Raw genomic sequence first — 26,917 nt, 5'->3', positions numbered from 1 at the left:
GTGAGTGCAGGAGACTACGGGTCCAGACGGGAACTATATATGTGAGTTGTCCAGGCAGTTGACCGTCGAAGAATGGTTGTAGAGTGCCTCTTAAATAGTCTTTGCATGTCGGCGATGAACCACACCTGGATTTGGCCCAGCAGACTTGTTGAGCGGGGCGCAAGGCTCAGGGGCGTACGTTCGATCCGTGACGGTCGCGGCCATGGTCCCGGGGACCACTCTAAGCGAAAGGCCAGGAGGCATCAGACAGTGCCAAAATATGGCACTACGAAATCTCCTCAAAGGAGAAAAGGACGACGGGTACATCAAGCGCCGCGAGTTCGCCGCCGGCACGTGTCGTCCCAAGTATGCGATTGGTACGGGAACGCGACTTAGGATCGTAGAGCTTGAGGCCCGATGTGCGGGCCATCTCAAATCCTAGCGTGCATGGCGGGAGCTTCCTTCAAGGCGGCACAGGGGGTGTGTGTTGAATGACCATGCTTCGTCGATGCTAGCTTGTAGTGAGGAGGTTGTCTTTTAGGATCATGAAGTGTGCTTCCGCGACACACAGAACCGCGGGATTCATCGCAAAGTGCCGGAACAAACCCCGGCCTGGTGCTGGTTGTGTTCAACAAACTTGAAGAGTGAGTGGATTGGAAGTGTGCGTGAAGTGTCAACGACAAACCAGGTCCCCACCGTAGCTGCGCGGAAATTATCGATGGCAATGCCCAGTATGGATTAGGTTTCCCGCAGAGTTAACCCACATGAAAACGCGGGATTCTACCTATTCAGGCTTCGCGGCAAGGACGTTGTCCTTGGCTCCCACATGAGGTTCGACGCATTTAGGTTGGCCCAACAGAAGAGCCTCAAGTCCGAGCGGCGTCGTAGGAAAAAGTGGCAAAGGGGGCTTTGAAATGCGATTCCTAGAATTATGAAACGAGGGTAACTTACCGTGCTAGTGTGGGCCGTAATTGGCCCCTGATATCTGCTCCATGGGGGACTCGAAGGCGGGCTGTGGGACGACAATGCCACGGCTGGCTCTAAAAATGGAGGAGAATTAGTCAAGACCATGAGAGAAGACAAGTATCCAAGGCTCTATGATGGTGCATTTCCCAAGGGAATAGAAAAAAGAGCCTCTTCTATCGTCAGAGGTTGTTAGAAGAACGGTTGGTTCATTGGTCACTCCACCGGGTTACAGTGAGAGTGTGCCCGTACCAAGGTGGGATTTAATACTTGTCTGAAGACTTGGTTTACAGCACGGCATTACCCATGAAACAAGACACCATCGCAAAAGTTTCTCAGTGTTTCTGTGACAACATGAACGGGCGCGGCTGAACTTGAAACTGGAGAGGAAGACCTATGCCGCCGACGACCTAGAAGACGGAAAAATAGTGACCAGAAACCCCCAAAGTTTAGAGTCGAGCAGTTTGCGGTGGGCTTGTCGGGCGTAACCTTGCCAAAGCGGGAGCGGAACGGAGAACTCGTTCCCAGACGGCGGCCACGGAGAGCAGGATAACCATCACCGGAAGGCATAAGATCTGGGGATCCACACGAAATGGGCATTGGGAAATTGGGGGGTACACCGTATCTCCGAGGCCAAGCTTTCAACACAGACTAGACCTCGCGGGTTTCGGGGAGATTTGGGGGCTATTTTTCGGCCCGCGCTTACTGACAGACATAGGGTGGGCCTTTGCCTTGGCTGACGGCGGCAAAGTTGGGGCTTGGAGGTCGCCGCGCTTGTCTGGGCGACGAGGGGACGAACAACACTTACAAACAAACTCGTCCCTCACAGAGAGGCTCGCGCAGCCAAAACATAGCGCCATGTTCGATCCTTCTATTTGGTTAATCAATCCAGGGGTTCCAGTTAGTCGCCCTTTGGCCACCCCAGCGTGCCCAGTCGTTAACGTTAACCAACAACCGTCCGTGCTAACCATGAAAGGTTTGCAAATCGCAGGAGGCCCGCAACGGGAAGGAACCATTTGACGTCTCCACCCAATCTTGCATGGGTGTGCAATCCCGATTTCCGCAGCTGAGACAGCGTCATTCCCCACATCCCATTTCCATGCACCTCTCCTCCTGCATCAACAAATTTCATCAATCGTCACGGTATTACATACGGATAGTACTGTGTCTAGCCAACCTTGTCAACCTCGACAATCCGTTTTCGAACCGGCCGGTCATCCCCCAAAACGCCAGAGGACCGACAGTAGCGCGTCCTTGTGCTCGGCGATGAGCCCGCTAACGGTGGGGGTGGCCAAGTAGGTAGTGGCCTTGTTAATGCCTTCCTCGGATACTGGCCTATCGACGCCAAGTGTTGTCAAAACTGGCGGTTTCTTCCCAGGTCAGATGAAATCCGCACAGCAGGGAGTAACTACGCGAATTCACTTTTGTATTCGTCCAAGATAAGGTACATGTACCTGGCTCATCCCTCGCCCGTCTAGGCACGCCAAGGAGACTACGTACACAAAGATCTCATTCGTCCCCGCCTTGACTGCCGGCTTCTCGACGGCGTAGTCGGGGTGTAAGAAAATAGCAAAAAGTCGCCTTGTCTTTTTGTGAGCCAACCAGAAAACATCATCAGGGCCGCTCTAACGGATTTCACAAGTCGAGGTTTTTTTAAAGCGCCACTGTATCGCATTTCTCCCCTTCACCCCGCAGCGGCATGTTTCTTCCTTCAAGGAGCGTTGACCGAGCTTACACAGACGCGCGGTTCTTCACACTCGGACTCGGCATCGTGGCTATGTCTAGCGCCCACAAGATCGTGGTACGCCCCTACTCAATAGGGGCTGAGAAGCATCATGGGCTTTGAGCATGGGTTAGGTGACGACAGCAAGACCTGCACCTGTTCACTATGCTGTTCCACAACTTGCAAACTCCATGACAAAATTATGCTAGAACGGTGTTTACTATCTATCGCTCGGGGGACCCTTAACGCCTGTTCTTCCCTCAAGGACCTCGATATGCTTCTCAATATTTGGGGGTATTAACGATCAAATTCTTCGGGGAATTAAACTAAGAATGAGAGAAAGAAAAAGCCGGCACCCATGCTACATCTCGATTCGACCGCTACTCGCGGCGTTGAGCTTCGGCCTGCTTCTGAAGATCGTGCTCCACACCGCGCTGCTGGGTCTTGCCAGCGTCGTGCTGGTCCTGGTACTCGGTCTGCTTGGAACGATCGCCAGTCAAGCCGGCGACGGCGCTACCGACGGTGCCGGTGACGCGGTCGGCGATACCGGAGCTGAGATCGTTGAGCTGACCGCGGGCCTCCTGTTCCTGACCGGACCGGTTCTGCTCCCGCCCGGCCGCCTTGAGGTTCTCGCTGCCGACGAGGCCACCGACAAATTCCTTGGCCGAGCCGGCCGTCTGGTTCCACGAGCCGGCGGCGCGGTCCGGATCATCCTTGCTCACACCCGAGGCAGAAACGGTCGCGCCGGGCACCTTGATCGAGGCGTGCGAAGCGTCGTACTCTGCTTGACCCTTGTTCTGCTTGGCCTGTCCCTGAGCCTGTTACGGAATTGGGTTAGATAGGGCTCGCTAGTTAGGTGGTAGGTGAAAGCTATGTTGTGTTGCTTACCTGGTCGCCGCTGCTGCCGAGAACGCTGCCCACAACGTTTTGGACGGCACCGGTGGCCGAGTCGACGTACGACTTAAGAGTGGAGGTATTGTCGTTGGCAGACATGTTGGTGGTTGTTTTAGGTTGTTGAGGGAAGTGGAAGTTGTGATATGTGTGTTTGTGTGTTTATGCGAGTGTGTCTTGTGTTGTCTTGTTGACTTTGAACTTATGCGCTTGCTGGTGATTGTGATAAATTATGTCCCGGATCTTGGAGGGGACGGCTCCTTATATCTCTAATTCACAAAAAATGGTGAACCCACATGTGGTTTTCGATTATTCCATCTCATGCCGTTCTTTCCCCATCCGCTGAGCCATCTGCCCTCCTGCCCCACGACGACGAAGTTGGCGATGCGGGTGATGTCATTGTCATGATGTCATAGCGACCCGCTGCGCGCTTCATGATTGGCCCCTCGGCGTTGGCTCCGCAACGTGAGATCGAATTTCGAGATCCCGGCTATGGGACCGAGGGGCATTCAGCTTTTTGGGCCCATATGAGACGACGTGATCCAGATCCTGCATGATCTAGATGCTTCTTGATGTTCCATCGGCTTCGCAATGGACCCTGATGAGCTTTCTCAATTCGCCGAATGGAAATGTTTGCAAAGGTTCAAATCGGATCGTTGGGCGAACCCCTCAACCCCCCAACCCCCTCCAACAAGGAGGAAGGATGTACCTCTCTGTAGTGCCCGTTTTCCAATTGTCAAGGCTGTCCGCAGCGGGTGCCGAGGTGAGTTTGAGGTACTCATCAATTGATTCTTCATGAATCAACACGTACGCCATAGAGGAAGAAAAATTCCATGCTTTCGCAACCAAACGTCGTCCATTCCGTGTAGAAAGACCGTATCACAAGCCGAAGACATGCAACTATACTTCAAGATTCCTCGGGAAGAACCGGGCATAGCCACAGGTTCACAGCCACGCCGCACACAACAACCAATGGATCCGTCAACAAAACCCCACGTCCCGCCGGCGACCCCGCCATCTTAGAATTGCCCCTCATTCCTGAGAACGGCGATCGAGAAATGGGACTTGAATCGTGAGGAATAAACTTGGATGACTTTGCGAATACAACCGAGTGCAACTTCAGATTCCGGCGAAAACGCCGGCTGGAGGCTATGCCGAAGCGGAAGAATGTAAGTACATCATGATCATGCCACCGGCGAAGCCGACGATAGCAATATGTTAAGCCGGCGAGGCCTCGTGGGGTGACATCCCGTAATCATCGCGATTTCGTTCGTGATGGACAATTTACTGTTTGAGCGATTCGCAGAGCAGGGGAGAGTAGTGGGCTTCATTTTTCCCTAACGAAGAGGAGGTGGGCCAGATCTTCTCTCATCCCTGAGATGGAGCTCGCCATTTGGCGTACATCCGCCCCGTGGTGTCGTATCTCATGGTATCATTGTCAACCATCAAGCCACAAATACATGATATTATACAGATCCGCATGCAATTTGGGTCGCCCCCAACATGTGTGAAGGAAGCCAACCGCTCGGTATGCAGTTGGTGTGTGCATCCCCCCATCTTGAACTTGTACGCCTTAACCCTCCAGTCCCCATTGGCCCGTATCAAAGTAAACACCTGGTTGACTGGCTCAGTGTTGAGTCCACTCAATTGTGTTGAGGTCAACGCCTTCCTGGACAAGCTCCCACAAAGGGCTCAGCTCGCGGAGGAAACCGACGCGCTCCTTGACAGCCTTCAAAACATAGTCGATTTCGGCTTCGGTGGTGAACCGGCCGATGCCGAAGCGAATACTGGAATGGGCATTCTCGTCGCTGTTGCCAAGCGCCCGCAACACATAGCTGGGCTCAAGCGAGGCCGAGGTGCAGGCACTGCCAGATGACAAAGCGATGTCCTTGAGTGCCATAAGGAGAGACTCACCCTCGACATAGGCAAACGACACGTTCACACAACCGGGGTAGAAGTGGTCCGGGTCGCCATTTTGGTTGGTATGCTCCATTGACAGCAGGCCGTTGAGCAGACGGTCCGAAAGAGACTTGACTCGCTTGTGATCGTACTACCCAATGCTATTAGCAACCGACCAAGAAATATAGACGTGCAAGGTTCAAGGTTGTCGGAGAAGAGAAATCAGAGAAGGTGCTGTCTATCAACAGAATAACCCTTGTCACGGGGCTTCAGAAAGCCATGCATGTATTGAGCGACTCATCAGGAGAACTCGAAACAACGAACAAAACGAAATTTCTGGACATACCTCAATCTCTTCCGCGGCGATGCGGCACGCCTCTCCAAACCCAACAACGAGAGCAGGAGCCAGCGTACCGCTGCGCAAGCCACGCTCCTGGCCACCGCCGCTGATGAGGGGCTCCAGTCTCACTCTTGGCCGGCGACGAACGTAGCAAGCACCAATCCCCTTGGGCCCGTAAATCTTGTGAGACGAAATCGACATCAAGTCCACGTTCATGGCATTGACGTCAAGCGGAATTTTGCCGACCGCCTGGGCAGCATCGGTGTGAAAGAACACCTTTTTCTCCCGGCAAATCTTGCCGATCTCCGCTAAGGGTTGGATGACCCCAATTTCGTTGTTGACCGCCATGATACTCACGAGTGCTGTCTCGGGAGTAATAGCTTCCTTGAGCTTCTCAAGGTCAATCAGGCCATTGTTGTTGACGGGGAGGTAGGTAACATCGAAGCCTTCGTCCTGTAATGTCCGGCAGCTGTCGAGGACGCACTTGTGCTCTGTTTGGCTGGTGATGATGTGCTTCTTCTTCCCCGATCGGCCGAAGAATCTCGCTACACCTTTGATGCTCATGTTATTGCTTTCTGTAGCGCCGCTGGTGAAGATAATCTCCTTCGCGTCCGCGCCGATCAACTTTGCGATATACTCTCGAGCCTGCTCGACAGCGTGCTCGCTTTCCCACCCATATGCGTGTGTCCTCGAATGCGGATTACCGAACACGCCGGAGTAATATGGTAACATGGCATCGAGGACCCGCGGATCCACCGGTGTTGTGGCCTGCATGTCTAGGTAGATAGGCCGCTGGCCCTCGTCTAGCTTAACGGCTTGCTTGAGGACATCTAGGCAAGTATGCGATTAGCTCCGAGACCGCCCGGGGTGTGTCCGAGAATGAGTTTCTCACCAGCCATGGGGCTAACATGCTGCGTCGACCCAGTCTGTGTCGTCTCCAAGGTCGCCCCCGCCTTTTCTAACGCCGCCCGATCCAGCCGAATCGCGGTGTCGACCTGGACCTGAGCATGGTCGGGCTTAGTTTGCGTCACATAACACCTCTTGCAAGCCGCACGCGCGTTTACTGGCAATGCACGCGGCAACGTCGGCACACTGCGTCGCGGGGCAGCAGCGAGAGATGGCTTCGACGCCAGGCGCGATGCCTGCCTCAGGGCTGAAGGGGCGATGTTGGCCATGATGAGCAAAGCCGTGGTTTGCGATGCTGAGGAGAAAAGCTTCCAGGCTAGAACGGCGGGATGGACGGAGCTATCGGTTTTGCCGCGAGTCCCCACTGCAGGAATCGTGGAATGCCACCAAAAAAAAGCTCTTGTCAAATGGGGCGAGGCGGGGTGCTGCATATCCATTGGTGATTGGCTATGACTGCACAATGCCCCGCTTATTGCCAATTGGGGATTTAAAAGTGCAAAGCCAGACGGCTTACTCTGGGAGTCGGCTTGTCAGCATTGGCAAGATGACGAAGATGATCACACCCAAAAAGTGCCAAGCTACCAGTCTCCCAGACCCGACATTTCAGGAAGTTACGCAGTACATCAATGAGCATTCATTTTGAACGTTTTATTCACCACCTCCAGTTCTCGATTCTGCTCCATCAAATGAATGAAACTGGCCTCGATCATCAGCCGTTAAGTCTGACTCGCAGGTTTATCACCGTCGGCATCGAACTGCCGAACCAAGCGACTTCATTGGCGGTTTTCTCTTGGCAGAGCGTAAAGGTCGGGGTTTTGGCGGTCGGCAGCGCCACATTTGGGCCGACTCGGGACAGCTGAGGCCTGGCTCCGCCTCGGGAACATCGTCATCGCCCTAAACAACAGCATCAGGCGCATTTCTGGAGCGAAGTCCTTGAATACTCCACGCGCCGCCCCAGAACCACCCACGTTTCCACAACATCCCACAGAGAGGGAACGGGCATCCTGCAACCCAAACAGCAATATTCCGCTTTTTTTAGACGATCAGTTCCTTAAAAATGAGTTTCCGGGGCCTCCAGAAGGGGTTTGCTCGCGTACGTCTCCTTGCAGCCCCGCTGTGCGATAATGGTGATGGCAGGAATTGGGCTGTCCCTGCCCTCTGGGCACAAACATTCACGGTGTGTCAAAACAAGGCTAACCACAATCACCGGTAACAACAGGCTCCCCAACAAATCAAATTAAAATTCAATATCGGCGAGCACACCAAGGACGCGGTCTATATCGATTCTGAGCGTCGGTTCGATGAACTCGAAGCAGAAACCAAGCACCTTCATGATGAAAGCCAAAAGTACTTCGATGCCATCAACGGCATGCTATCTCACCAGATCGAGTTCTCCAAGGCCATGACCGAAATCTACAAGCCGATTAGCGGGCGGATGTCGGATCCAGACTCCCTCGTTGTGCACGGTAACCCAGAGGGCATCCGCGCTTGCGAGGAGTATGAGGCCGTGGTCAAAGAGTTGCAGGACACACTGGCACCGGAGCTGGAAATGATTGAGAGCAGGGTGATCCGGCCCGCCGACGAGCTGTTGGACGTCATCAAGGCGATCCGCAAGACAGCAACCAAGCGCGAGCACAAGAAGCTCGACTACGATCGTCACCGGGCCACCCTCAAGAAGCTACAGGATAAGAAGGACAAGACGGCTAAGGACGAGAAAGCCATGTGGAAGGCTGAGAACGAGGTGGAGCAGTCGACCCAGGACTTCAACTACTTCAATGACCTTCTCAAAGACGAGCTTCCCAAGCTTTTCGCTCTCGAACGCGAGTTTATTCAGCCGCTGTTCCAGTCGTTCTACTACATGCAGCTCAACATCTTTTACACCCTACACGAGCGAATGCAGCAAGTAGATATCGGCTACTTCGACCTGACGCTCGACGTGGAAGAAGCTTTTTACAAGAAGCGCGGCGATATCCAAGAGCGCGCTGAGGCACTCTCTATTGTCAAATTTAAGACCTCTGGCCAACGCCGCCCGCCTAAGTATGGGCCTAAACCACGCCCCGGCGCTGCGCTTGAAGGTCCTAAGACCGCCGGCCTGCTCACCGCCGGTCCTTCCTCGTCCGCACCCTCAACACCAGAACTCGAACCCACAGAAACACCGGGAGCAGCCACCTCGGCCGCTGTATCCTTCAAGTCCGCCACCCCCTCTACCCTCCGGCCGACGTGGCGACCCCAACAAGCCGACAGCGCCTCTGAGAATCCACCACCGCCTTACTCCTCCACGCCCGTCTCACCAGCGCTCGGCAGCCCAGGCGCGGCATCACTAGCGGCAGCAGCAGCGGCTAAATCCAAACCACCGCCGCCCAAGCCAAAGCCGAGCCGGCTTTCGGGGGCACCCGCGCCCAAGGAGACGGTCACGGCATTGTACGACTACGCGGCACAGGCCGAGGGGGACCTGAGCTTCCGCGCGGGTGAGGTAATTGAGGTGATTACGCGGACGGCGAATGAGAATGAGTGGTGGACGGGGCGTGTGGGAACGAAACAGGGGCAATTTCCTGGTATGTTATCCTCCGCTTTCAATTACTTTCCTTTCTTGGTTTCTTGGGAGAGGGTTTGACACTAATATATTGGGTGTCATAGGAAATTACGTCAAGTTGAATGCATAGCGCGCAAACAACGTGACACCCATGGATCCCAAGGAACCTGCTACCGCCTCGAGGCCCACGGTAGGCGAGGCGAGAAAGGAACCTACTGGAAATACCGCCTACAGGGCGAGGTCAACTCCGGCAAACACGACCTCAGTTGCAGCTCCGGCTTCGGCCCAGACCACGGCTCCGGTTTCGACTCCTACTTCTACCATGGAGAGGTTTGCAGCGAGTAGCAAGCGCAAGTTGCAGTGGTTACGCGGATGAGTTGAAGGGCGACTTTGAGAATGAAGGGGTTGGGGCGTGAACTATAGAGTCTCAGGGATGGCGAGATCGGTGGTACACGTTGGAAGGAGGTTCCCGAGGCAGTCAATGCCATCGTATCAAGTGATATGAGATGGTGTTTACAAGGAAGGTGAAGTTTGTGGGTATAAGTGTAAATCATGGTGCTGATGTTGCTTCTCGGTCACTGTGTTTCTGGCCGTGTTTTGTTGTTATTATTGTTGCTGTTAGGAGACGGGAAGAGCGTAAGGAGAGGCCGGCGTGGAAAGAGTCTAAGCAATATGATAAGGAGAGGGCGTGCCATTTACGCGGTGTCCGCATACCGCTGGTTGCGAGTGTGTTAATTTTACTTGCTTGGCGTAGGTTTGGGATGCAGGAGTTTTGTGTTGGTTCACCGGCTGGTGAGTGTAAGTTTAGTGTGCATGGTATAAAGTGATGATATTTCCATACGTTCTTTTGTTCGGTCCATCTGTGACCGTACCGTGGGTATTTATGTCTGTGGATGAGGCACTTCTCAACCCAGCGGTTCACTGCAGCTATACTAAATACAATATAGCAGTGACTATTCTAGCGGTGGGTAAAAATATAAACTAGCTCTACGATCACCATCTTCCTTTCATCGTTCCAACCTCCCTCGAGGCACTGGAAAATTCACCCTCGCTTTTCCACATCATGATATAATTAACATCATAACAACTCCAGTCATGCTCCCCTGAATCGCCCTACTTCTTGCTTGAACCCACGACAATTGTCCACATCAACCTCGCCTAACCAAAATAGTCCCCCAGAACGGCAATAAGTAAACAAATTCTCCTTATCGGAGCGGCCCCCTTTCCCCGTATCCCAAGGTTGAAAATCCAACTTAATGGTGCGGGGGATAGTGCAAGGACCTACTTGGAACTCCGTTCCGCATCAAAATTATTGATAGCCTGGTGTGTAAAAAACACCTGCATTATTCCCGGGGCAGTTAGTACAACTAGCTGCAGACATGCTACTCTCTGCTCCTACCCACCAGCAAACCAATGAAACAAATCTGCCTCGGTAGGAAATCATACCCACCATTTCGGGTTGTTACCCTGCCAGCCTTGTTTTCTTTCTTTAGGTGCCAAGAACAACGCCAAGGGGGTGGAATTATGTTGTTCGGTTAGGTATCTCGCTCAATGCAATAAGAAAAAAAAGTTTACTCGATTTACCTAACCTTGACACAAAACAAAAGAGCCACAAGGATGCTATCTGTCATTGCCCCATCATAGTTTGTTCTACCCCAAATTAATATAGTCTACGTCATGAAATGCAGATTGCTGTTCAACCTACACGACCTAGGCGCAATTTTCGTCGCCAGAAGAGGTAATCCCCGAGGACAAACAAGGCTGACAACTAACTAACACGAGCGTGTAGGGTACCCAAACCCGATGCAAGACACTTTCTACACTATAACCGGGCAACAACCGAGCAACACCAAAGGGACACACTGTGAGGGGTAATTAGATTTCGGGACCGAGAAACAAAAGCCGACGGGCTGGGTTGATGAAAAATGGGGCTGTTGAGTGTCTTGCAAGTTGAAACGTGACGGCCAAATATTCCCACGCTGCAACACCAGATGCAGTGTTTCCAAAATCGAGGCATGGTGAAGCCATACCCCCCAGGCCAAGAGTCTTCTGTCACACAGAATGTGAACAGAGTTGGAGCCTTAGCACGCCGATTCCATTGGTAAAAATGATTCCAGTTGTTGATTAGGCTGCTGTGTTGTTAAAACCACGAGCTGGTGTTTCTGTTTAGATATCCCGAGAATACCTACCATAGGAAATGAATGTGCATGTCCATTGTCCCACCCTGTTCTCCCCATCTTCTCTTCACTTCCACCCATTCTTTGTTGACCCCCCCCACCTTCACCTTTCTACCCAATGGTACCCAAAAAACCAAGCAGCGGCCAGCCCAGATCCGATACAGCGCACGTTCTCCACAGAGATATACGTGTAAGCGCCCAGGGTGTTACTCCACCAGTACATGTAGCCCCGTGAAGCCCAAGGGTCGTTCGGTCAGTCTGCCCGAGACAAACCGGGCTCGATTTTCGGTGACACTAGCCATGGCGATACCAGGCCTGTTCTGGTTCTGGAAGCGGGGAAGCCAAGGAAAATAGTGCATCTCTCACCGAGCGAAGTGATACCCCCGATCAATTTTTCGGTACCACGCCGGCTTGAATGTTATCCAAGACGCCTCCTTCTTCGCGCCCTTCGCATCGTCTACCTGCTCGATGCAGTCCCTCTCACAGGGGGTGCCTGTGACCTTCCCCGCCTCTGCTCCCGTAGCTGTGACGCGAGCCGCAGCACGCGGGGCATGGCTGGGCGCTGAGCCCTGCAATCGAGCAACACCAAATTCCCTCGGGTACGGCGGCGTGCCCGCTAAGCGGATGGCGGGGTCGAACGAGACAAAAACCAGCGCCCGAAGGCTTCCCTGGGAGCCGCCCGTGGAGTACACCATTGACCGATCGTCCCAGGTGCCGTGGGTGTTTCCAGCGTATCCCGGGGGGTTCAGGACAGCATACAGCTCATCGAGCGCGGGGTTGAAGTCAGCGGAGGGATCTGGTGCCGGGGGCCAAAGAAGGCCAGTTTCGTTCCTGTATTGACTGTTCATTGGTCCATTGGAGTCCTGCTGCGTCAGCTCACCGGGAGTCCAGGGGCGTCGGCTGCCCCCACGAAGACGAAGCTGTTGATCTTTTGTGTCGAATGAAGCCACCTCGTCGATCAAATCGATGAAGGTCTCCGAGGTGGAGTGATAGGTCCTCACAGGACATTTGGGGACCATCAATGGCCACGTCCTATTGTCATCTCCGACGTGGACATAGTGAGGACTTCGCGGCCAACGCTTCCGGGCGCGGCCTGGCTGGTGCTTCACAGCTGTGTCCGAGTCAATAAGCTTGTCTTTCGCAGCGAGCGCGTCGAAGTCGATCTCAGTCGTGTAGTATGTCCGACGGCTCGTGCTGCAGCCTCCCAACCACTCTTTTCGGGTCTCGACCCATTTGAGCCTCCCACTCGCCTCATCTTTGAAAAGATGGAGAACGGTCCATCTGTTGTCCAAAGGCCCTTCGGTATGGTCTCTGCGCCAGAGCTCCCGGTGAGGTCCTAGAACTGTGCCGATCACATGCCCATTGTTATCGAACGAGAATCGGAAGCAGGAGTAATATGATATCCAGTCAACCTGTTCAATGGCAAGACTTTGAACGTTTGACAAGCCGTAGAGGAACCCGTCGATCACTTCAAAGCACACGGTCGAGCCTATGTCAGTTCCAATCTCCTTCGGGATGTCGATCTCGTTGGGCTCCCATTTATTTGACTTGAGATTGTAAGCTCGGATAGACCAGAGCTGTGTTCCTTGGTTGTCGGGCGAATTGAGGGTACCGTAATAAGCGAAGAGGCTGTCATTCCGCACGAATGCTTTGGAAATGCTGTGTACGGCTGTCATGGCGATGAGCGTACCGTCTTGCGGGCGGAAAATAAGAAGGTAATGCTGGGGCTTTTGGTCCCCTGTAAGAAGCAGGGAATATATACAAGAGAAAATATTGCTGGCGAAGTATAGCAGCGTAAGCTTATACTTGTGAGGACCGAGGGCTTCAGGGGGTAGTAGCGTCTCGGCATGTTTTCGGAGCTCAATCACGATCTCGTCTTTGGCCGAGCGGCGAAGGTCCAAAATGCGCAGCTCCCGGCCACGGGCGTAGCAAAGCACGCCGTTTTCATACATCCACTCGTGGCAAAACGCGACAACAGCCGCGGTGTAAGGCGAAACGGATGAAATGGCATCTCTGCGCTTGATCAAACGACGAAGGTTCCCCGCATAGTCCCCAGAAGCTCTAGCATCACGGGCTTCGATACTGTGAGGGGCGTGGGCCTAGGCGGCGTTAGTTGATAATCGCAGGACTTGAGTTTTGCATTGAATCCGGGTACTCACCTTGAGAAGCCTCTTTGCTAGCCTCAAGTCTTGAACCACAAACCGAAGCTCCTTGCAGGTGTAACTCAAGTTACGAACGTCGCCGAGCTCAAGGTATTGGATCACCCATACCACTAGCTCATAAGGCAGGCGCAAGATAGACACGACCATGGCTCTAAAAATTGAGGGGATGATAGCGGAGGAAAGAGGGAAAGGCGCTGATAATTAGGCCTGGGAAGGATATTGGAACGCCTCAAAAATATGGACTATCGAGCGGAACTGCCCCTGGAGAGATGAGCGAAAGGTTATCGGACCTAAAGTGTCTAGATGGGATCATACTAAGTTGGGGTCTGTGAACCGCTGAGGCTTTATAAGACCGGGGGCCAGACTCAGGACCTGGAAGATTGGCAATGGCAGGGCTACGATCTGGGGAGGGCCGCGGCTTTGGAACCCCCGCTCTGTCGTGGGGAGATTCCTGGCATGACTGTGACGAGAACAATGGCTCCGCTTGAACGTCGGACTGAGGAGGAAGGTCCCATGGTTTTTGGTCCTACCTTCTCAGCCTCTCGGCTTTGAGGATCCGGCTTGTCGACGGGAGTGTTGACATGGCCAAGGGGCCAATGTGGATGTCGGGAAAATCCTGGAACAGAGCGCCATTTTCTTCATGTGATATGTGGGTTTGGGGGGAGCCCAGGTAATGTGAGGACGGGTTGAAACGAGAAACGCGGCGGGCCATGGGTGGGATTACCTAGGACATTGAGGCTCTGCTGATGGGTAAAATTAACTAACAAACACCGAGACAGGGTTGTGTGTATCGGGTACTACTATGTTACTCTTGTTAAGACACAGCAGCGCGGGGTACAACGAGCGACATGAGGCTGAATGGACCATGCTGAAGGCTTTGATTGGACCTCTGCTCACCACGGTGGGGAAGTGGGGAAGCCGTCACCCCCAGAAAGTAAAGAATTCAACCCTTGTCCCAGGCAAGAGCTTCGTTCCTCCCTCTTGCCCTTGTCCCGACCAGCTAGCAAGGATATGGGGAGACCGGAATTTGGTCCGCTAAACACTTCCTGCATGTGGGCGGACATGCTATCGGCTTTATCCGACCCCGAGATTCTACACCGACAATGACAATGACACCTTGAGGCTCTGCGCTGGTAAAAGCTGATACCTACTTCGTATTTGTGCTCTTTTGAGAGCCTCCGGAGCAGTCACCGCCACCGAACTACGAAAATCTCCGGCAGGGTAGAACGCCGACCACGATCCGAACGCTTTGGGCATCGGAACCGGGCTGTTCGGTATGTGATAGCTGTTAGTGACGGGCTTGGCTCGCCGTCTACCCCATGTAATTTGTTGATCGGGAAACTTGTTGTAGACACCCTGTCTGGCATTATCAATGGCCTAGGGTTTCATCGTCCTTTTTCAAGGGGGAGCTGCGCTTTCCTTGTAGCTTACTGTACCTTGCTTCGTTATGTGGCCTTTGGCCCCTCTGACGGGAAAAGTTCTGAGCCGGTTTAGTGGATCCAATGCTTATGGCTCGAACTTAAACACCCGAGCCGATGTTGTACAAGCTAACAAATCTTTAGGGACGCTATTTTTTGACGTGCTTGGTCATGTCTTATGAGACCGTGCCCACGGGTACGTACCGGTAGGGAGACACCCGAGTAAAGCTAAAAGTAAACCGCTTCATGAAGATGAGACACTTCGAAGCTCGCTTAATCATATTGGCAGCTTTCAAGGTTTGGCAACGCCTATGCCACTTGGCGTGATATCTGGCGACAGTCTCATAACGATGTGACTACCTCCTCTTCTCGGCTGGCAAACTTACAACTATCGCCGCGCAAAGAGCAAGCGGCCTTGGTGAGTCAGGGGGTTTGGGATCTTATAATACGTTTTCGGACCGCCGGCTTGATAGCCAGGCTTTTGCGTCGCCGTTAACTAGCTACAGCACACAACGGCTCCTTTTCTATAAATCAGCCTCACCCGCACAGTTTTGTTTGTACCCCTTTTTCCGGTTACCGTCTCCCAGCAACCATAAGGAGCCGTATTGCCCGCGGAGATCGGCACCACCGCATATATGGTGCCTTACTCAGCGCAAATGAAAGCCCGAACAGCCGAACAGTGCACACCAGTCCGATGCTCTTGGTGATGTCAGAGGCCATTTGCGACGGGATGCAGCCGGCGATGATTCCAAAGGTTGATTAGTCAGTTTTATCTCGGGACGAAAGATGGCCCGGCGGATGGAGGACTCGCCTCAACTTGGGAGCCTTGACTTAAAAGGGAAAACGAGCACCTCGTTCCAACCTAATCCCCCACTTTATTTCACAGCTACAGCTGCAGCAGGGTCAACGCCCGAAGACCGAAATCGCGAAGTTATGACGATATAAACGAATATTTTTACGAACCATAGCGAGTGGCTTCTGCTTTAGTCTGCACTTTTCTCACCTCCATTTTTTGCTTTTCTCTTCTCGGAATCTTATCACCCCTTTTACCGATCTCGCGATCGCTACCCAACATGCCTCACCAGGTTGAGCCCCAGGGCCTCCGGACGGCCGATGGAGTCGACCTCTATGCGCCCTTCACGAGCGATACAATTCTTCAAGTGCGCACTGGCAAGCTGAAGCCGATGCGTGGTCTGGTAGTCCAAACGGCCATCGACAAGGGCTTGTGTGATGGACCCGTCCAGGTGACCGAGCTGGGACTCGAGGACGACCAACATGATCTGACGTTCCATGGCGGGGTTGATAAAGCCATTCATGGATGTGAGCCTGCCCTTGCCTAGCTGTGGACATGTCCCTGTCTGCGGTATGGGGATTGGAAAGGCTTAATGATGGGAGCAAAAAATGACAAGACTGACTGACTCCCGGTCACAGACTGTTCAGCACATTACAGCTCCTGGAGTGCCGAGTTCCCATCCGCTACCAGCGCCTTCCGCCCAGGTGGCTTCGGCGAGAATCTCGTAGTCCGCCATATGAACGAACGCAATCTTTGCATCGGTGACATCGTGTCGGTCTCACCGCCCGGCAGTGAGAGCGACGACACCAGCGTCCTCCTCCAAATCAGCCTACCCCGCCAGCCCTGCTTCAAGCTCAATCATCGGTTCGAACTTAAGAATTTCGCCCCGAACACCTGGCGCACTAGCCGCACGGGGTGGTACTTCCGCGTGCTGCGCACCGGGACAATCCGCGCCGGCGACACCATCCAGCTCATCTCCCGTCCGCACCCGACTTGGACGCTAGAGCGGGTACAAGAGTACCTACACCGCAACACGGGCGACGCGGCCATGAACGAGGAACTCGCGGGCATCGCCGAGTTCGGCGTTGAGGCCAAAGAGACGTTTGCCCAGCGCGTGGTCAAGCAGAAGGCGAAGGAGCGGCGGGAACGGGAAGGGAAAGGGAAACGTGGCCGGGACTGGAAGGTGTACCGCGTAGCTGAACGGACAAGACAGACGCCACGGATTGCCTCGTTTGTGCTAGAAGCTGTCGAGCCGCTGGAGAGAATTGAGGCCAAGCAAGCGGATGAAGAGGACCCTACCGCCGTGAAGGCCGGGGCGCAAGACAAGGTCAAAGCCGGGAAAGAAGGGGGAGACGAGGACCTTATCAGCCTGAGGCCCGGGGCGCACGCTAAGATCAAGCTCGGCAACGGGCTGGTGCGGACCTACTCTATTGTCGACGGCGACCGCAACCGGTTCCAGTTGGCCATATCGCTGGACGACAACAGCCGCGGCGGGTCGCGGTATCTGCACGAGAAGGTGCAGGTCGGGCAGACGATTCTCGTCGGCCACATTACAGTCTCGATACCCTATTTCGCGGCCGCAAGCCACCACATCTTTATCGCTGCAGGCGTGGGGATCACCGCGTTTCTGGCCATCTTCGAAACCTACCAAATTGTCAACTTCAGCTCGGTACTGCACTACGCGGTCCGCTCGGCTGATGAAGTCCCATTTCGCGAGCGCCTAGCTAAGCTAGGCAATGATGCAGTCACAATCTACGACAGGTCCGCCGGCCAGCGGCTGGATATCGGCAAGATCATCCGCGAGATGCCGTGGAACTCGCAGTTGTATTTCTGCGGCCCTACCCGGCTGATGGATGAAGCCATGCGGGAGACTAAGGCACACGGGATTGGCGCGAACGAAGTCCACTTTGAAGCCTTCGCCGCGGATGCCTCTGGGGACCCGTTCGAGGCCGTGGTTATCCACAAGAGTAAGGACAGCAGCAAGAAGACGGTAAAGGTAGGCGAGGAAGAGACACTTCTTGAGATTCTACAAAAGGAATTTGGCCAGGAAGCCGTGGACTCGAGTTGCGAAGTCGGAAACTGCGGAACGTGCCGTATCAAGCTGTGCGAGGGCCGGGTAGACCACAGGGGCACGGCGTTGATGGATGAGGAGAAGGACGGCGAAATGTTGGCGTGCGTGAGTCGTGGCGTGGGGAGAATCACAGTGGAGATTTGAGTATCAAACACCGGGCCACTGGGAACGGAGACGACAGTTTAGTATCGAGATATTCGGACTGTGTGTTTAGGCACAACGTACACAGTACATGGGCTGTTAACGCTCATGATGCAAATTCCACTCTCTATTATGGATCTCTTTGGGGGGGGCTCTCAAACGAAAAAGGAAACATTCATATGGGGGAACAATCCTCCCAGCAGGAAACACAGAAACAGACTTGTCTCTTGGTGTCTCATGGAACTGCGAACAGGGGGTTCCGGAGAACGTACACTCTCCATTTACCGGGTGGTTTGCCGGGTTGCTTACTGGGTCTATCGTAGAGCTTTTGCCCGGGCTATTCCTGATTATGTTTGTTCCCGTATGTCCGAGACGGAAGGGCTGCAACAGGAGCACCTCATTGGGCAGGTCGCTGTTGCGTTCAATTCTCACACAGCAGAGCCGCAGAGCCTCAGCCAAGACTACAATTTCATGGAGGGGGGTGTGATGCACATGCATGGAAAAGATCTACGCGTGGCGGCTGTCTCGCCCTGTCCCTGGATGGACAACCGCACTTCTCGAAGCTGAGGGAGGTGCGGGGGTGGTGGGGTGAAAGAGAGAACATCGGCAAGGCTGTTTGGCCTAGGCCACATTCCACATGTAGGTTTTGACTTACACGGCATGTTTCGGCGGTTATCCCGCGCCATTTGCGTCTGGGCGCTTCCTCGTGCGAGGGTTTTAGTGGGTAGGTGAGGGGGTTGTTATCTCGGTCAATTTGAGCCGAGAGGAGGACAATGGGACAGGTGACTACACGTAGACGACAGAAGTATCTCCGGGATGTTGCTAGCCCGACCGCATGCGGGCACTTGCATTTGCATCACCTAGCCGGGGTCCTCACCGAGCCGCGCAGTAATGATGTTCATTGACTTTGCAGATGGGTTGGGCAACTCCGAGGTCTTGAGTTATCGGAGTTTGCTACGTACGTTAACAGTGTGCGCAAAAATAGAGTAGGTTCCGAGAGAAAGAGATGCCCGTTTCGGTTGGGTCGAGATTATTCTAAGCCGCGGGGGGGAGCATCAAGAGGCGGCTTAGAACCTACGGCGTTGGGAACCCCGCTGTGATGTGTTGGCTTGTCTTGGACATGGAGGGATGATGAGGGGGTCATGTTGGCACCACTTCGGTGAGGCAAACTGGCCATTGACCCTCATCGAGGAATCAGAATTTGTAAAAAGAATATTGTGGATGACCCGAATCAACCACGTAAGAAACAGGAGTGCAAATTGAAAGAATTGGGAGGAACAAGTCGCCATTCCTCGGTTGGCGCAACATCAAGCCATACACCCCACGCAATATGATAAGCTACACTGCTCGAGGTTGGTACTAACGAGTCTAGTTTCAGATGTTGTCATGTATATATTTTGTTTAGCGGGGCTTCTGCTGCATCACAGTCTTGGGAGCAAAGAGAGAGAGAGAGAGTACCTTAGTGATGAGTGACCACATTGCCGACATTGGAGAAGCAAAATCACAGCCAAGCCCTATCCCCATCCGGAGGGATAGACGTTGGCAGTTACGAAAAACCGGTGTTTTTCTTCGCTGGCCCCGGGAATCGAACCCGGGGCCACTTCGATTTACGACGGAATTGGCAGAGCCAGCGCCCATCCCAATACCGCTGAGCCAAACCGGTGTTTGGATTTCAATTGGGAGGAGATGGTGACAGGAGCAGCGAGACGGCGACTTGTATCCTTGGGGTGGAGGGATGGTGCAATAAACAGCAAGTAATACGAAGTACAGAAATGTTATAGGTGGGCTGTTGTGGTGTGTGTCCAATAGCATGACCCGATAAGCTAGCGATATCAGAAAGTGGGTCCCAAATTTTCTGGATGTCGCAGCGCAATTCAAATTCCTGCTCCTCGCAATGAAGCAAAGGCCCGCTAATCCAGCACAACATCTGTCAAAATGCCTTCCACTCCCTCCACAATAGGGGACTTCGCCATCCTCCCCCTTTCCATCCCACCATTACCCGCTTTCCCGCAACATGCCATCCACTACCTCTACGTCCGGCGCAATGCGCCCAAGATGCCGACCGCGACCGACGCCCGCAGCCTCTTCCTCACCAATGTGCCCGTCGACAGCACAGAATCCCACCTCCGCGCGGTGTTCACCACACTAGTGGGCGCAGGCCGATTCGAGGGCGCGACATTCGAGGACGAGCGCAAGGATGCGTATTCACAAGGCGCCCAGTCGCCTATCGACGCTGCGCAGCCCGCCCATGCTGCCAAACTGCTCCAGGCTCACGGCAAGAAACGGAAGCGCGAGGACGAGGCCGCGGCAGAGAGGGCACGGGAAGAGGAGGCGGCGCGTTTGCCCAGCACGTGGACACGGCCGCTGCGTCGGAGTGGTAGCACGGCAGTGGTTCTGTTGGCGGACGAGAAGAGCGTAGAGCAGGTGCTCAAGGCGATTGCAAAGACACACAAGACGAAGAAGTACCCAGCCTGGGGCGGGGGTAGCGGAAGCGGTGGGCTGAAAATCCCGCCGCTGGGCTCGGTCTGGCTCAAGACGCACAACCGACTCTCCTACCCTGACAGCGCCACGCTCCAAGCATCTGTCGACGCTTTCTCTACATTATTCGCGCGGCGCGAGCAAGAAGCGGCCGAGATCGCCAAACGGCTACGGAACGAGCCAGACGAGGACGGGTTTGTCACGGTCACGCGGGGTGGGCGGTCCGCGCCGGCGAGCCGGAACGAAGCGGAGGAGGCCAAGCGCAAGATGCTCGCTAAGCAGGAGAAGAAGAAGGAGGAGCTTACAAATTTCTACCGGTTCCAGCTGCGCGAGCGCAAGAAGGAGGAACAGGCCGAGCTGCTGCGTCGGTTTGATGATGACCGAAAAAAGCTGGAGGCGATGCGGGTTAAGAGGGGGAAGTTTGTGCCGGAAGCATGAAGGCTATCTCGAGCAAGCGTATGGTTGATGTGATGCTTCGCGAAGGAAGAAAACTAGGGGATAGGATCTGGTTGCTTCAATGGGCATGGAGGTCGATGATACCAACCCCCTGGAAGAACAAACAGCAGAATTGATGGTCAGGAGTTGGTCACACAACACCGAGTTCGGTGAGTTAGTGTTGCTTCTTACCCCTCTCTCAGCCCCCTCCTCTCCGATCTTCACATTATGATGACGCACGCGGGGCCATCAGACCGTCCTCTTACCTGCTGGGCGGCCAATTCCTCCTGGTGACCAAGAGGCCCAAGGTGACAAAAACCGCGCTTTCCAATAATCTTCTCAAACTCTCTGATACAGTGTGGTTTCTTCTGTTGCGATGACATCGATTCAAAAGCAATAATCGAGGTTGAACAAGTGGGCTGACAAACGTGTTGCTTGTTTCGATAGGAAAAAATGACGTACCCGATGCCGTGTGTGGATGGTGTTACAGAGTGCGGCGGTTCGACACGAGGGTTGGTGATGACTGAGTAGTGTGATTGTCGTCCGGTAGACGATGTCACAGTTGGACGTTTTGTTGTCCTGTGATGAAGGCATCACGCGGAGTCGGGTGTCTTTTTGGGTGCTTAGCGCGGGTGTCCCCGGGACCGTTTTGAGGTTCGGATTTGGGTTTCCTCTTCAAATAGAAACAATCAATTTATTAACGGGGCCTCCACTGCGGCCCGAATGCTCGCCGCCCCATCCGCAGAAAAAACGAGCCAAGTCTGTGTGAACCGTCTTGCATTCCCGCGCCCGCGGGACCAATCCAAATCAAACTCTGGAATCTGAATACGGGATCCGTCCTTGAACGAGCGTGTGTTCACAAGGAAGGAGCTTGTTTGGGGTCGTCCCAGGGACGACGAAAATGGACGAAAACAGCTCGCGAACATGCTCAAAAAGGAACAAACGGCAAATAAATTGACGAATTGGGGGGTCATGTGTGGGGCTCCAAGCAGGGGTTGTTGAGGATTAGACCAGTGAGACCTCGACAAATCTTAGGCCCCAACCACTTTGCCAACGAACCAACGGGGAAGCTGATCCATGTCTGTTCCTTTTTGCGCTGCCAGGGCAACGCCCCGCCAAATAAACAGTTTATCCTGTCCAAAGCTGGCTCACAGGCGTCGCATTGAATGAACACCCGAGCTCTCGGTTGCACCACCAAGGACCCAGCAAGCAGCCACCCGCCCATTCCGGAATGGCATTCTGCATCTTCTGGAGCCGTTGAGCTTTTTTCCCTCCTTGTGCGCTTCCCCTTCCCGCGCTGATTGACCCGGGAAAACTCAAGGGTCCTCCTGCCGGGTTTTCTGTGTTCGCCCCCTGCATCATTCCATTGAACCTCTCTCCCAAAACAATCACGGGTCCGGGTTACAAACCAGCTTCACATTGAATTCGGTCCCGGTTTCTTCGCTGCTGGTTTGGCGTTGAGAAGAGATCTAAAGACGAAAGACACACAAACACGCAACGATCTGATGAAGACCAAGCGTCGGCCGCGATTATGATCGAGTCCGAAAACTTACGTACGGCGTCGCTGTACATCAACAATCAGCTGCTATCCCGCGGCCTACTGCGAGATGGTCATGGCATCGACTTTGCCCAACCGGGCGAGTCTGACGCCGAGGTGGCCGAGACCATGAGCCGGATCATGGCCGTAGTCAATGACCTGATTCTCCGGCGAGACGTGAGTTTTGACAATTTCCTTCCTTGATCATGCTTCACCGCCTGGGTTGTGACTGACTTTTTTGCTCCCCCGCCAGCGCGACGCCGAGCATCGCGAGTCTCTCTCCACAACCCTCCGTACGCTCCGCGCCGAGTCGCTCCGCCAGGCAAACGATATCCAGCGTCTGCAAGAGAAGTACGCCGACGCTCAGCGCAAAGTCGGCATCAGCGAGGCTGCGGAGGCGGCGCTGCGTACCAACCTGAAATCGTCCGAGGCGACCGTACACCGCCTCAAAGAAGAGGCCTCGCGGACCAAGACACTGGTAGCGCAAACGCGGGCATCCTGTGCGAACGAGGTCCGCAAGCGAGATCGTCAGATTGAAGGCCTCAAGAAGGCGGTGACGGAGGCCGGCCGCGCGAGGGGAGCCGGCAAGAGCGCCGGCGTAACATCAATCACCGTCGTGGGCGAGATTGGCTCCGAGGCCGAGGCGGATGCTTCGTCTGGCCACGCTGGGCGTGCGGAGTCCGGTTGTGACCTGCGGACGGAGACGAATGCCTTTTTAGCCGAGCTGGCCAAGGGCCTCAGCGAGGAGAACGAAGGGTTGCTACAACTCGTCCGGAGGACAACCGAGCAGCTTAAGGATATGAGCGGCTGGGACGCGGAAGCCAACGGCCATTTCTCATCGACCGAGACCGGCGACGGCCACGCGTTGGTCCTCGCTGCGCACCCGGCCGACATGTCCCTCGAGGTTGAGGCGGTCCTCGACCACCTGCGCACGATCCTTACCAACCCGTCGTTTGTGCCGATCGAGGAGGTCGTCGTACGCGAGGATGAAATCCACCGGCTGCGCGATGGCTGGGAGAAGATGGAGACGCGCTGGAAAGAAGCTGTCCACCTGATCGACGGCTGGCGGAAGCGTATGCAGGCGAGCGGCCGGCCGGTGAACGTTGAGGAGCTCAAGATGGGGCTACGGCTGAGCCCGGTGAAGGTGAAGAACGTGGAGGAAACGACGCATGGATATGCTCTTCGGCTAGCTGCCGTGCTGGAGGACGACAACGTCGACTTGTCGCAGGTACCATTCGACGAGGGCCCATTGGAACTGGTCCCCCATCCGGACGACGTGGAGGATGTCGACAGCGATGTGTCCAGCTTGTTCGAACACGAGGTTGATGTCGATGAGCTGGACGTCGAGGAACCCAACGTTGAGATTCTGCAACAGTCTGTGATGCTCTCTTCGCCCACGCCTGCGCCCCCTCAGGTCGCCCCCCTACAGGATTCCTTTACCGCGATGAACAGACGCGAGCGGCCACACAACCGGAGGCCACCAAAGGGATTCCCCACCATTGATGAGGAGAGAACTCGGGATATGGACTCTGAGGAGCCCCCATTACCGCCCCCTCATGCGGAAAACCTTCCACCGTCACCGAGTAAGCGGCCGATCCTGTCACTTCGTACGGTACCTCCAGAGGAGGCCGCGAACGTCGAACTTCCGCCGTCTGCCCATGTGTCAACGCCCGATGCGTCGGTCGGCAACAATCTTGCTAGCAAGCCGGTTGAGGAGCGGACGTCCAAGACTTCGGCCACGGCTGCGGCTGCGAGACCCACGAGGCGGACGGCCGCCGCTGCGGTTACCCGAACTAGAGAGACTACCAAGACAGTGGAACCCGCTAAGGCAGAGGGTGCTAAGCGGGATGCTGTGCGGAAGGGTGTCGCGAGGCGGGAGATGGCGAAGAAGAAGGAGGCCGAGGAAGCCAAGCCCGTATCAAAGACGGCCCCCGTTAAGGGCCGACCCCCTCGGCCGCCCGTTACGAGGGGACGCGCCGATACCCGGCCTGATGAAAAGGCCGTCCCGGCGAACCGAGCACCGCGAGCCAACTCTGCGGCGTCGGCGACTTCCGCTCGATCTGTTGCTACCAACAAGAGCACAATTGCCAGCAAGGCCTCGAATACCGACCATCCTCTTCCCCCACCACCACAGCCCGAAACGGCCGCACCGTCTCCGAGTGCTTCGCCAAGCCGTTCACCAAAGCGTGTCAACTCACGCCTTCCCCTGCCCCGTCCAGGCAGCAGCAACAGCAACAACAGCAATGGTGGCAGCAGCAGCAATAACATCAACAATCTTCTGCCCGCCCCGCAGCAATCCCCCCTTTCGATGGCCACGATTACTGCCAAACTGGCCGCCTCCGAACGCGATGCCGATGCCACCCGTGTACGGGCCAAGCTCAAGGCGGCACGGCTTGGCAAGGCGATCAATCTTCCCCCACCAGGCTCTAAGGCCGGTTCGATTAACAGTGTTGCGCCAACCGAGGCGGATGCCGAGGTTGAGCGTAACACGGGTCCTGGTGCGAGAAGCACACGTTCGGAAAGTGACAGCATGGCCGGGACGGCGTCCACTTCCGCGTCCACCTCGGATGGCAGGGCGCCGCCCAGTTCGACTACGACGAGGGAGGATATTGGGTTGGACGATGGCGAAGACGAAGTAGCAGCAGAAAGGGACGGCGAGGATGCGGACGAACTGGGATTTTCTCCTCCGCTGAAGCCGGCTACTCAGAAGCAGAAACAGAAACAGGAGGCCCCCACAAAGCCAGCAACTCAAAAACAACCACCATCACCGCAAAAGACGAGGACTCAAAAGCCCTTACCTAGGGACAAGGAGAAGGATCAACCCCAACTATCGTCGCGCCAGGAACAGCTCCAACAGCGTCGCGAACAGCGTGAACAGCGTGAGCAGCTCCGGGAACAACGCCAACAGCAGAAGAGGGAACGCCGGGAACCACAGGCCCAGGCTTCAGCACCGATATCAGCCGCACCGTCTCGGCCCCCATCTCAAACCCAGCGACAAGAGCAAATCCCAGCTCAGCCGCCACAGCCCACGTCGGTTGGCACGGCAGAAGCGGATGAGCAGTCGCAGCAGAAGCCGCCTGTACGAAAGAGGGAAAAGCGCACGAGCATGGTGGCCTCGCGCCGGCGGAGTACGCTACAGCCGTGGGAGCTAGATGCGTTGATCCAGGGTGGCAAAGAGGGCATTGTTGCGGAGAGGTGAAATGGGTATCTTGCGAATGTATGGTGATGGGGTGTTTTCTGTCTTGGTTCTGTCTCAAAGGTGATGATATGGGGTCTTGGTGTTTGAACCTTGCTTCTCGGGTTTCGTTCACATGAGATGAGGAATGGGGTGAATTGTGCCCAGGAAGGTGAATACACAGGGAGAAGGGAGAGTTGGATAAATTAAGTGAAGGAGAGGATGGGCACCATATAATGTTGGGAACGTACGAACGCGAGAATGAGGCGTGGGGAATTGTGATGGGAACGGGAGAGGAGGAAAGACGAGACGGAAGGACGAGAACGGTGGACGATTATATTTTCCCCACTGTATGGACGGACCACTGATGTGGGAAACCCCCCCCTTCCCCCCAGGGGATTGTCACGACTTACGATATTGCATTTGGCTTATTCCCCCTTTCCCCATTTTCCCTTTTCTTGTATTCACGATCCATGTTTCTCATCCTGTCCCTCAATTTGCTGTTTTTTGCTGCCCTTGTTTCTGCACTCATACCACAAACCGCATTGCTTGCTTGCTGGCTTACTTGCTTTCCCTGCTTTACTGCTGGTTTGGCTTAAAACTGCTTGCTTTTAACTGCTGCATACAACATCATACCCCTTTCACGCGCGCGCCATCACACACACATACACATATGCCTATATACACATCATTACGGACCCGGTGTTGTTGGAGTGGTGTTTTTATCATTGTATTGGTCCGTACTCGATTTAATTCTGCACCTTGGATCTGCACTTTGACACACACTTTTCTCCCTTTGACTTTGACTGCTTGCTCGTTCCGTTCCTGTCTGTTGTTGCGTCTTGTCTTGCTGCCATGCATGCATGCTCTTGCGTTTGTGGTGTTGTGCTGTTTTGCCTCACGTTCCTGTTGTATTCAGAGTTTACGGGCATGTGTTCTTGGTTCTGAGGATCGGTTGCTTCCCCGTCGCTTTGTCCATTGTCTCTAGTGTTAGGCGGGCGGGTTTGGCTATTGTTAAGGAAACGGCTTACAAAAGTTGCATTTTGCGTTCCTGGTTCTTCGATGCAAGCAGGTCCGGCTGGGGGGTAGGGGCGCGTTGCTTCTGGTATTTGGCGTGGGAAATTTGTGGTTAGATATTTTGTACTTGCTCGTTTAAGCCAGACGATAACTTAATGCGTAATTATCAGAAGATTTGTGCCTTTTTTTTTGTTACATGTAAAAGTTAGTAGAGCTATCTGATCGTGTGGTAGATCGAACCTTGATATATTGTGGGAAACATTTTTTTACACGACTAAT

At 54.5% G+C, this 26,917-nt stretch overlaps 7 protein-coding genes and 1 non-coding gene across 8 annotated transcripts; 4 read left to right on the top strand and 4 right to left on the bottom strand.

Annotated features, from left to right (window-relative positions):
* Positions 1-3,045: 3,045 nt before the first annotated feature.
* C8A04DRAFT_36767 (uncharacterized protein) lies at positions 3,046-3,658 on the bottom strand (the record flags this gene model as incomplete). The annotated part of the gene is made up of 2 exons (XM_062783638.1): positions 3,046-3,483; positions 3,554-3,658. The coding sequence occupies 2 exons, from the start codon at positions 3,656-3,658 to the stop codon at positions 3,046-3,048; spliced, it is 543 nt and encodes a 180-aa protein (XP_062637676.1).
* A 1,525-nt stretch (positions 3,659-5,183) lies between these two features.
* C8A04DRAFT_36766 (pyridoxal phosphate-dependent transferase) lies at positions 5,184-6,970 on the bottom strand (the record flags this gene model as incomplete). The annotated part of the gene is made up of 3 exons (XM_062783637.1): positions 5,184-5,606; positions 5,802-6,625; positions 6,688-6,970. 3 exons carry the CDS (start codon positions 6,968-6,970, stop codon positions 5,184-5,186), a joined length of 1,530 nt encoding a protein of 509 aa, XP_062637675.1.
* Positions 6,971-7,758: 788 nt separating this feature from the next.
* C8A04DRAFT_36765 (uncharacterized protein) lies at positions 7,759-9,364 on the top strand (the record flags this gene model as incomplete). The annotated part of the gene is made up of 3 exons (XM_062783636.1): positions 7,759-7,794; positions 7,921-9,256; positions 9,339-9,364. 3 exons carry the CDS (start codon positions 7,759-7,761, stop codon positions 9,362-9,364), a joined length of 1,398 nt encoding a protein of 465 aa, XP_062637674.1.
* Positions 9,365-11,773: 2,409 nt separating this feature from the next.
* C8A04DRAFT_27990 (uncharacterized protein) lies at positions 11,774-13,720 on the bottom strand (the record flags this gene model as incomplete). The annotated part of the gene is made up of 2 exons (XM_062780481.1): positions 11,774-13,510; positions 13,571-13,720. The coding sequence occupies 2 exons, from the start codon at positions 13,718-13,720 to the stop codon at positions 11,774-11,776; spliced, it is 1,887 nt and encodes a 628-aa protein (XP_062637673.1).
* A 2,344-nt stretch (positions 13,721-16,064) lies between these two features.
* C8A04DRAFT_11606 (pyruvate kinase-like protein) lies at positions 16,065-17,999 on the top strand (the record flags this gene model as incomplete). Its single annotated transcript, XM_062777031.1, has 3 exons — positions 16,065-16,311; positions 16,423-17,030; positions 17,112-17,999. The coding sequence occupies 3 exons, from the start codon at positions 16,065-16,067 to the stop codon at positions 17,997-17,999; spliced, it is 1,743 nt and encodes a 580-aa protein (XP_062637672.1).
* Positions 18,000-19,566: 1,567 nt separating this feature from the next.
* On the bottom strand, positions 19,567-19,659 carry C8A04DRAFT_t63. The gene has a single exon. It is a non-coding gene; the product is annotated as a tRNA-Gly (tRNA).
* Positions 19,660-19,931: 272 nt separating this feature from the next.
* Positions 19,932-20,912, top strand: C8A04DRAFT_36762 (ribosomal RNA-processing protein 7-domain-containing protein; the record flags this gene model as incomplete). The annotated part of the gene is made up of 1 exon (XM_062783635.1): positions 19,932-20,912. The coding sequence occupies one exon, from the start codon at positions 19,932-19,934 to the stop codon at positions 20,910-20,912; it is 981 nt and encodes a 326-aa protein (XP_062637671.1).
* Positions 20,913-22,440: 1,528 nt separating this feature from the next.
* On the top strand, positions 22,441-25,645 carry C8A04DRAFT_11622 (Afadin and alpha-actinin-binding-domain-containing protein; the record flags this gene model as incomplete). The annotated part of the gene is made up of 3 exons (XM_062777038.1): positions 22,441-22,623; positions 22,700-25,325; positions 25,494-25,645. The coding sequence occupies 3 exons, from the start codon at positions 22,441-22,443 to the stop codon at positions 25,643-25,645; spliced, it is 2,961 nt and encodes a 986-aa protein (XP_062637670.1).
* Positions 25,646-26,917: the final 1,272 nt, after the last annotated feature.

This window comes from Dichotomopilus funicola (genome assembly GCF_033296635.1).
Source record: "Dichotomopilus funicola strain CBS 141.50 unplaced genomic scaffold C8A04scaffold_25, whole genome shotgun sequence".
NCBI lineage: Eukaryota > Fungi > Ascomycota > Sordariomycetes > Sordariales > Chaetomiaceae > Dichotomopilus > Dichotomopilus funicola.
Note: the sequence above shows the minus strand (reverse complement) of the source record. Positions and strands in the feature narration are given on the sequence as shown.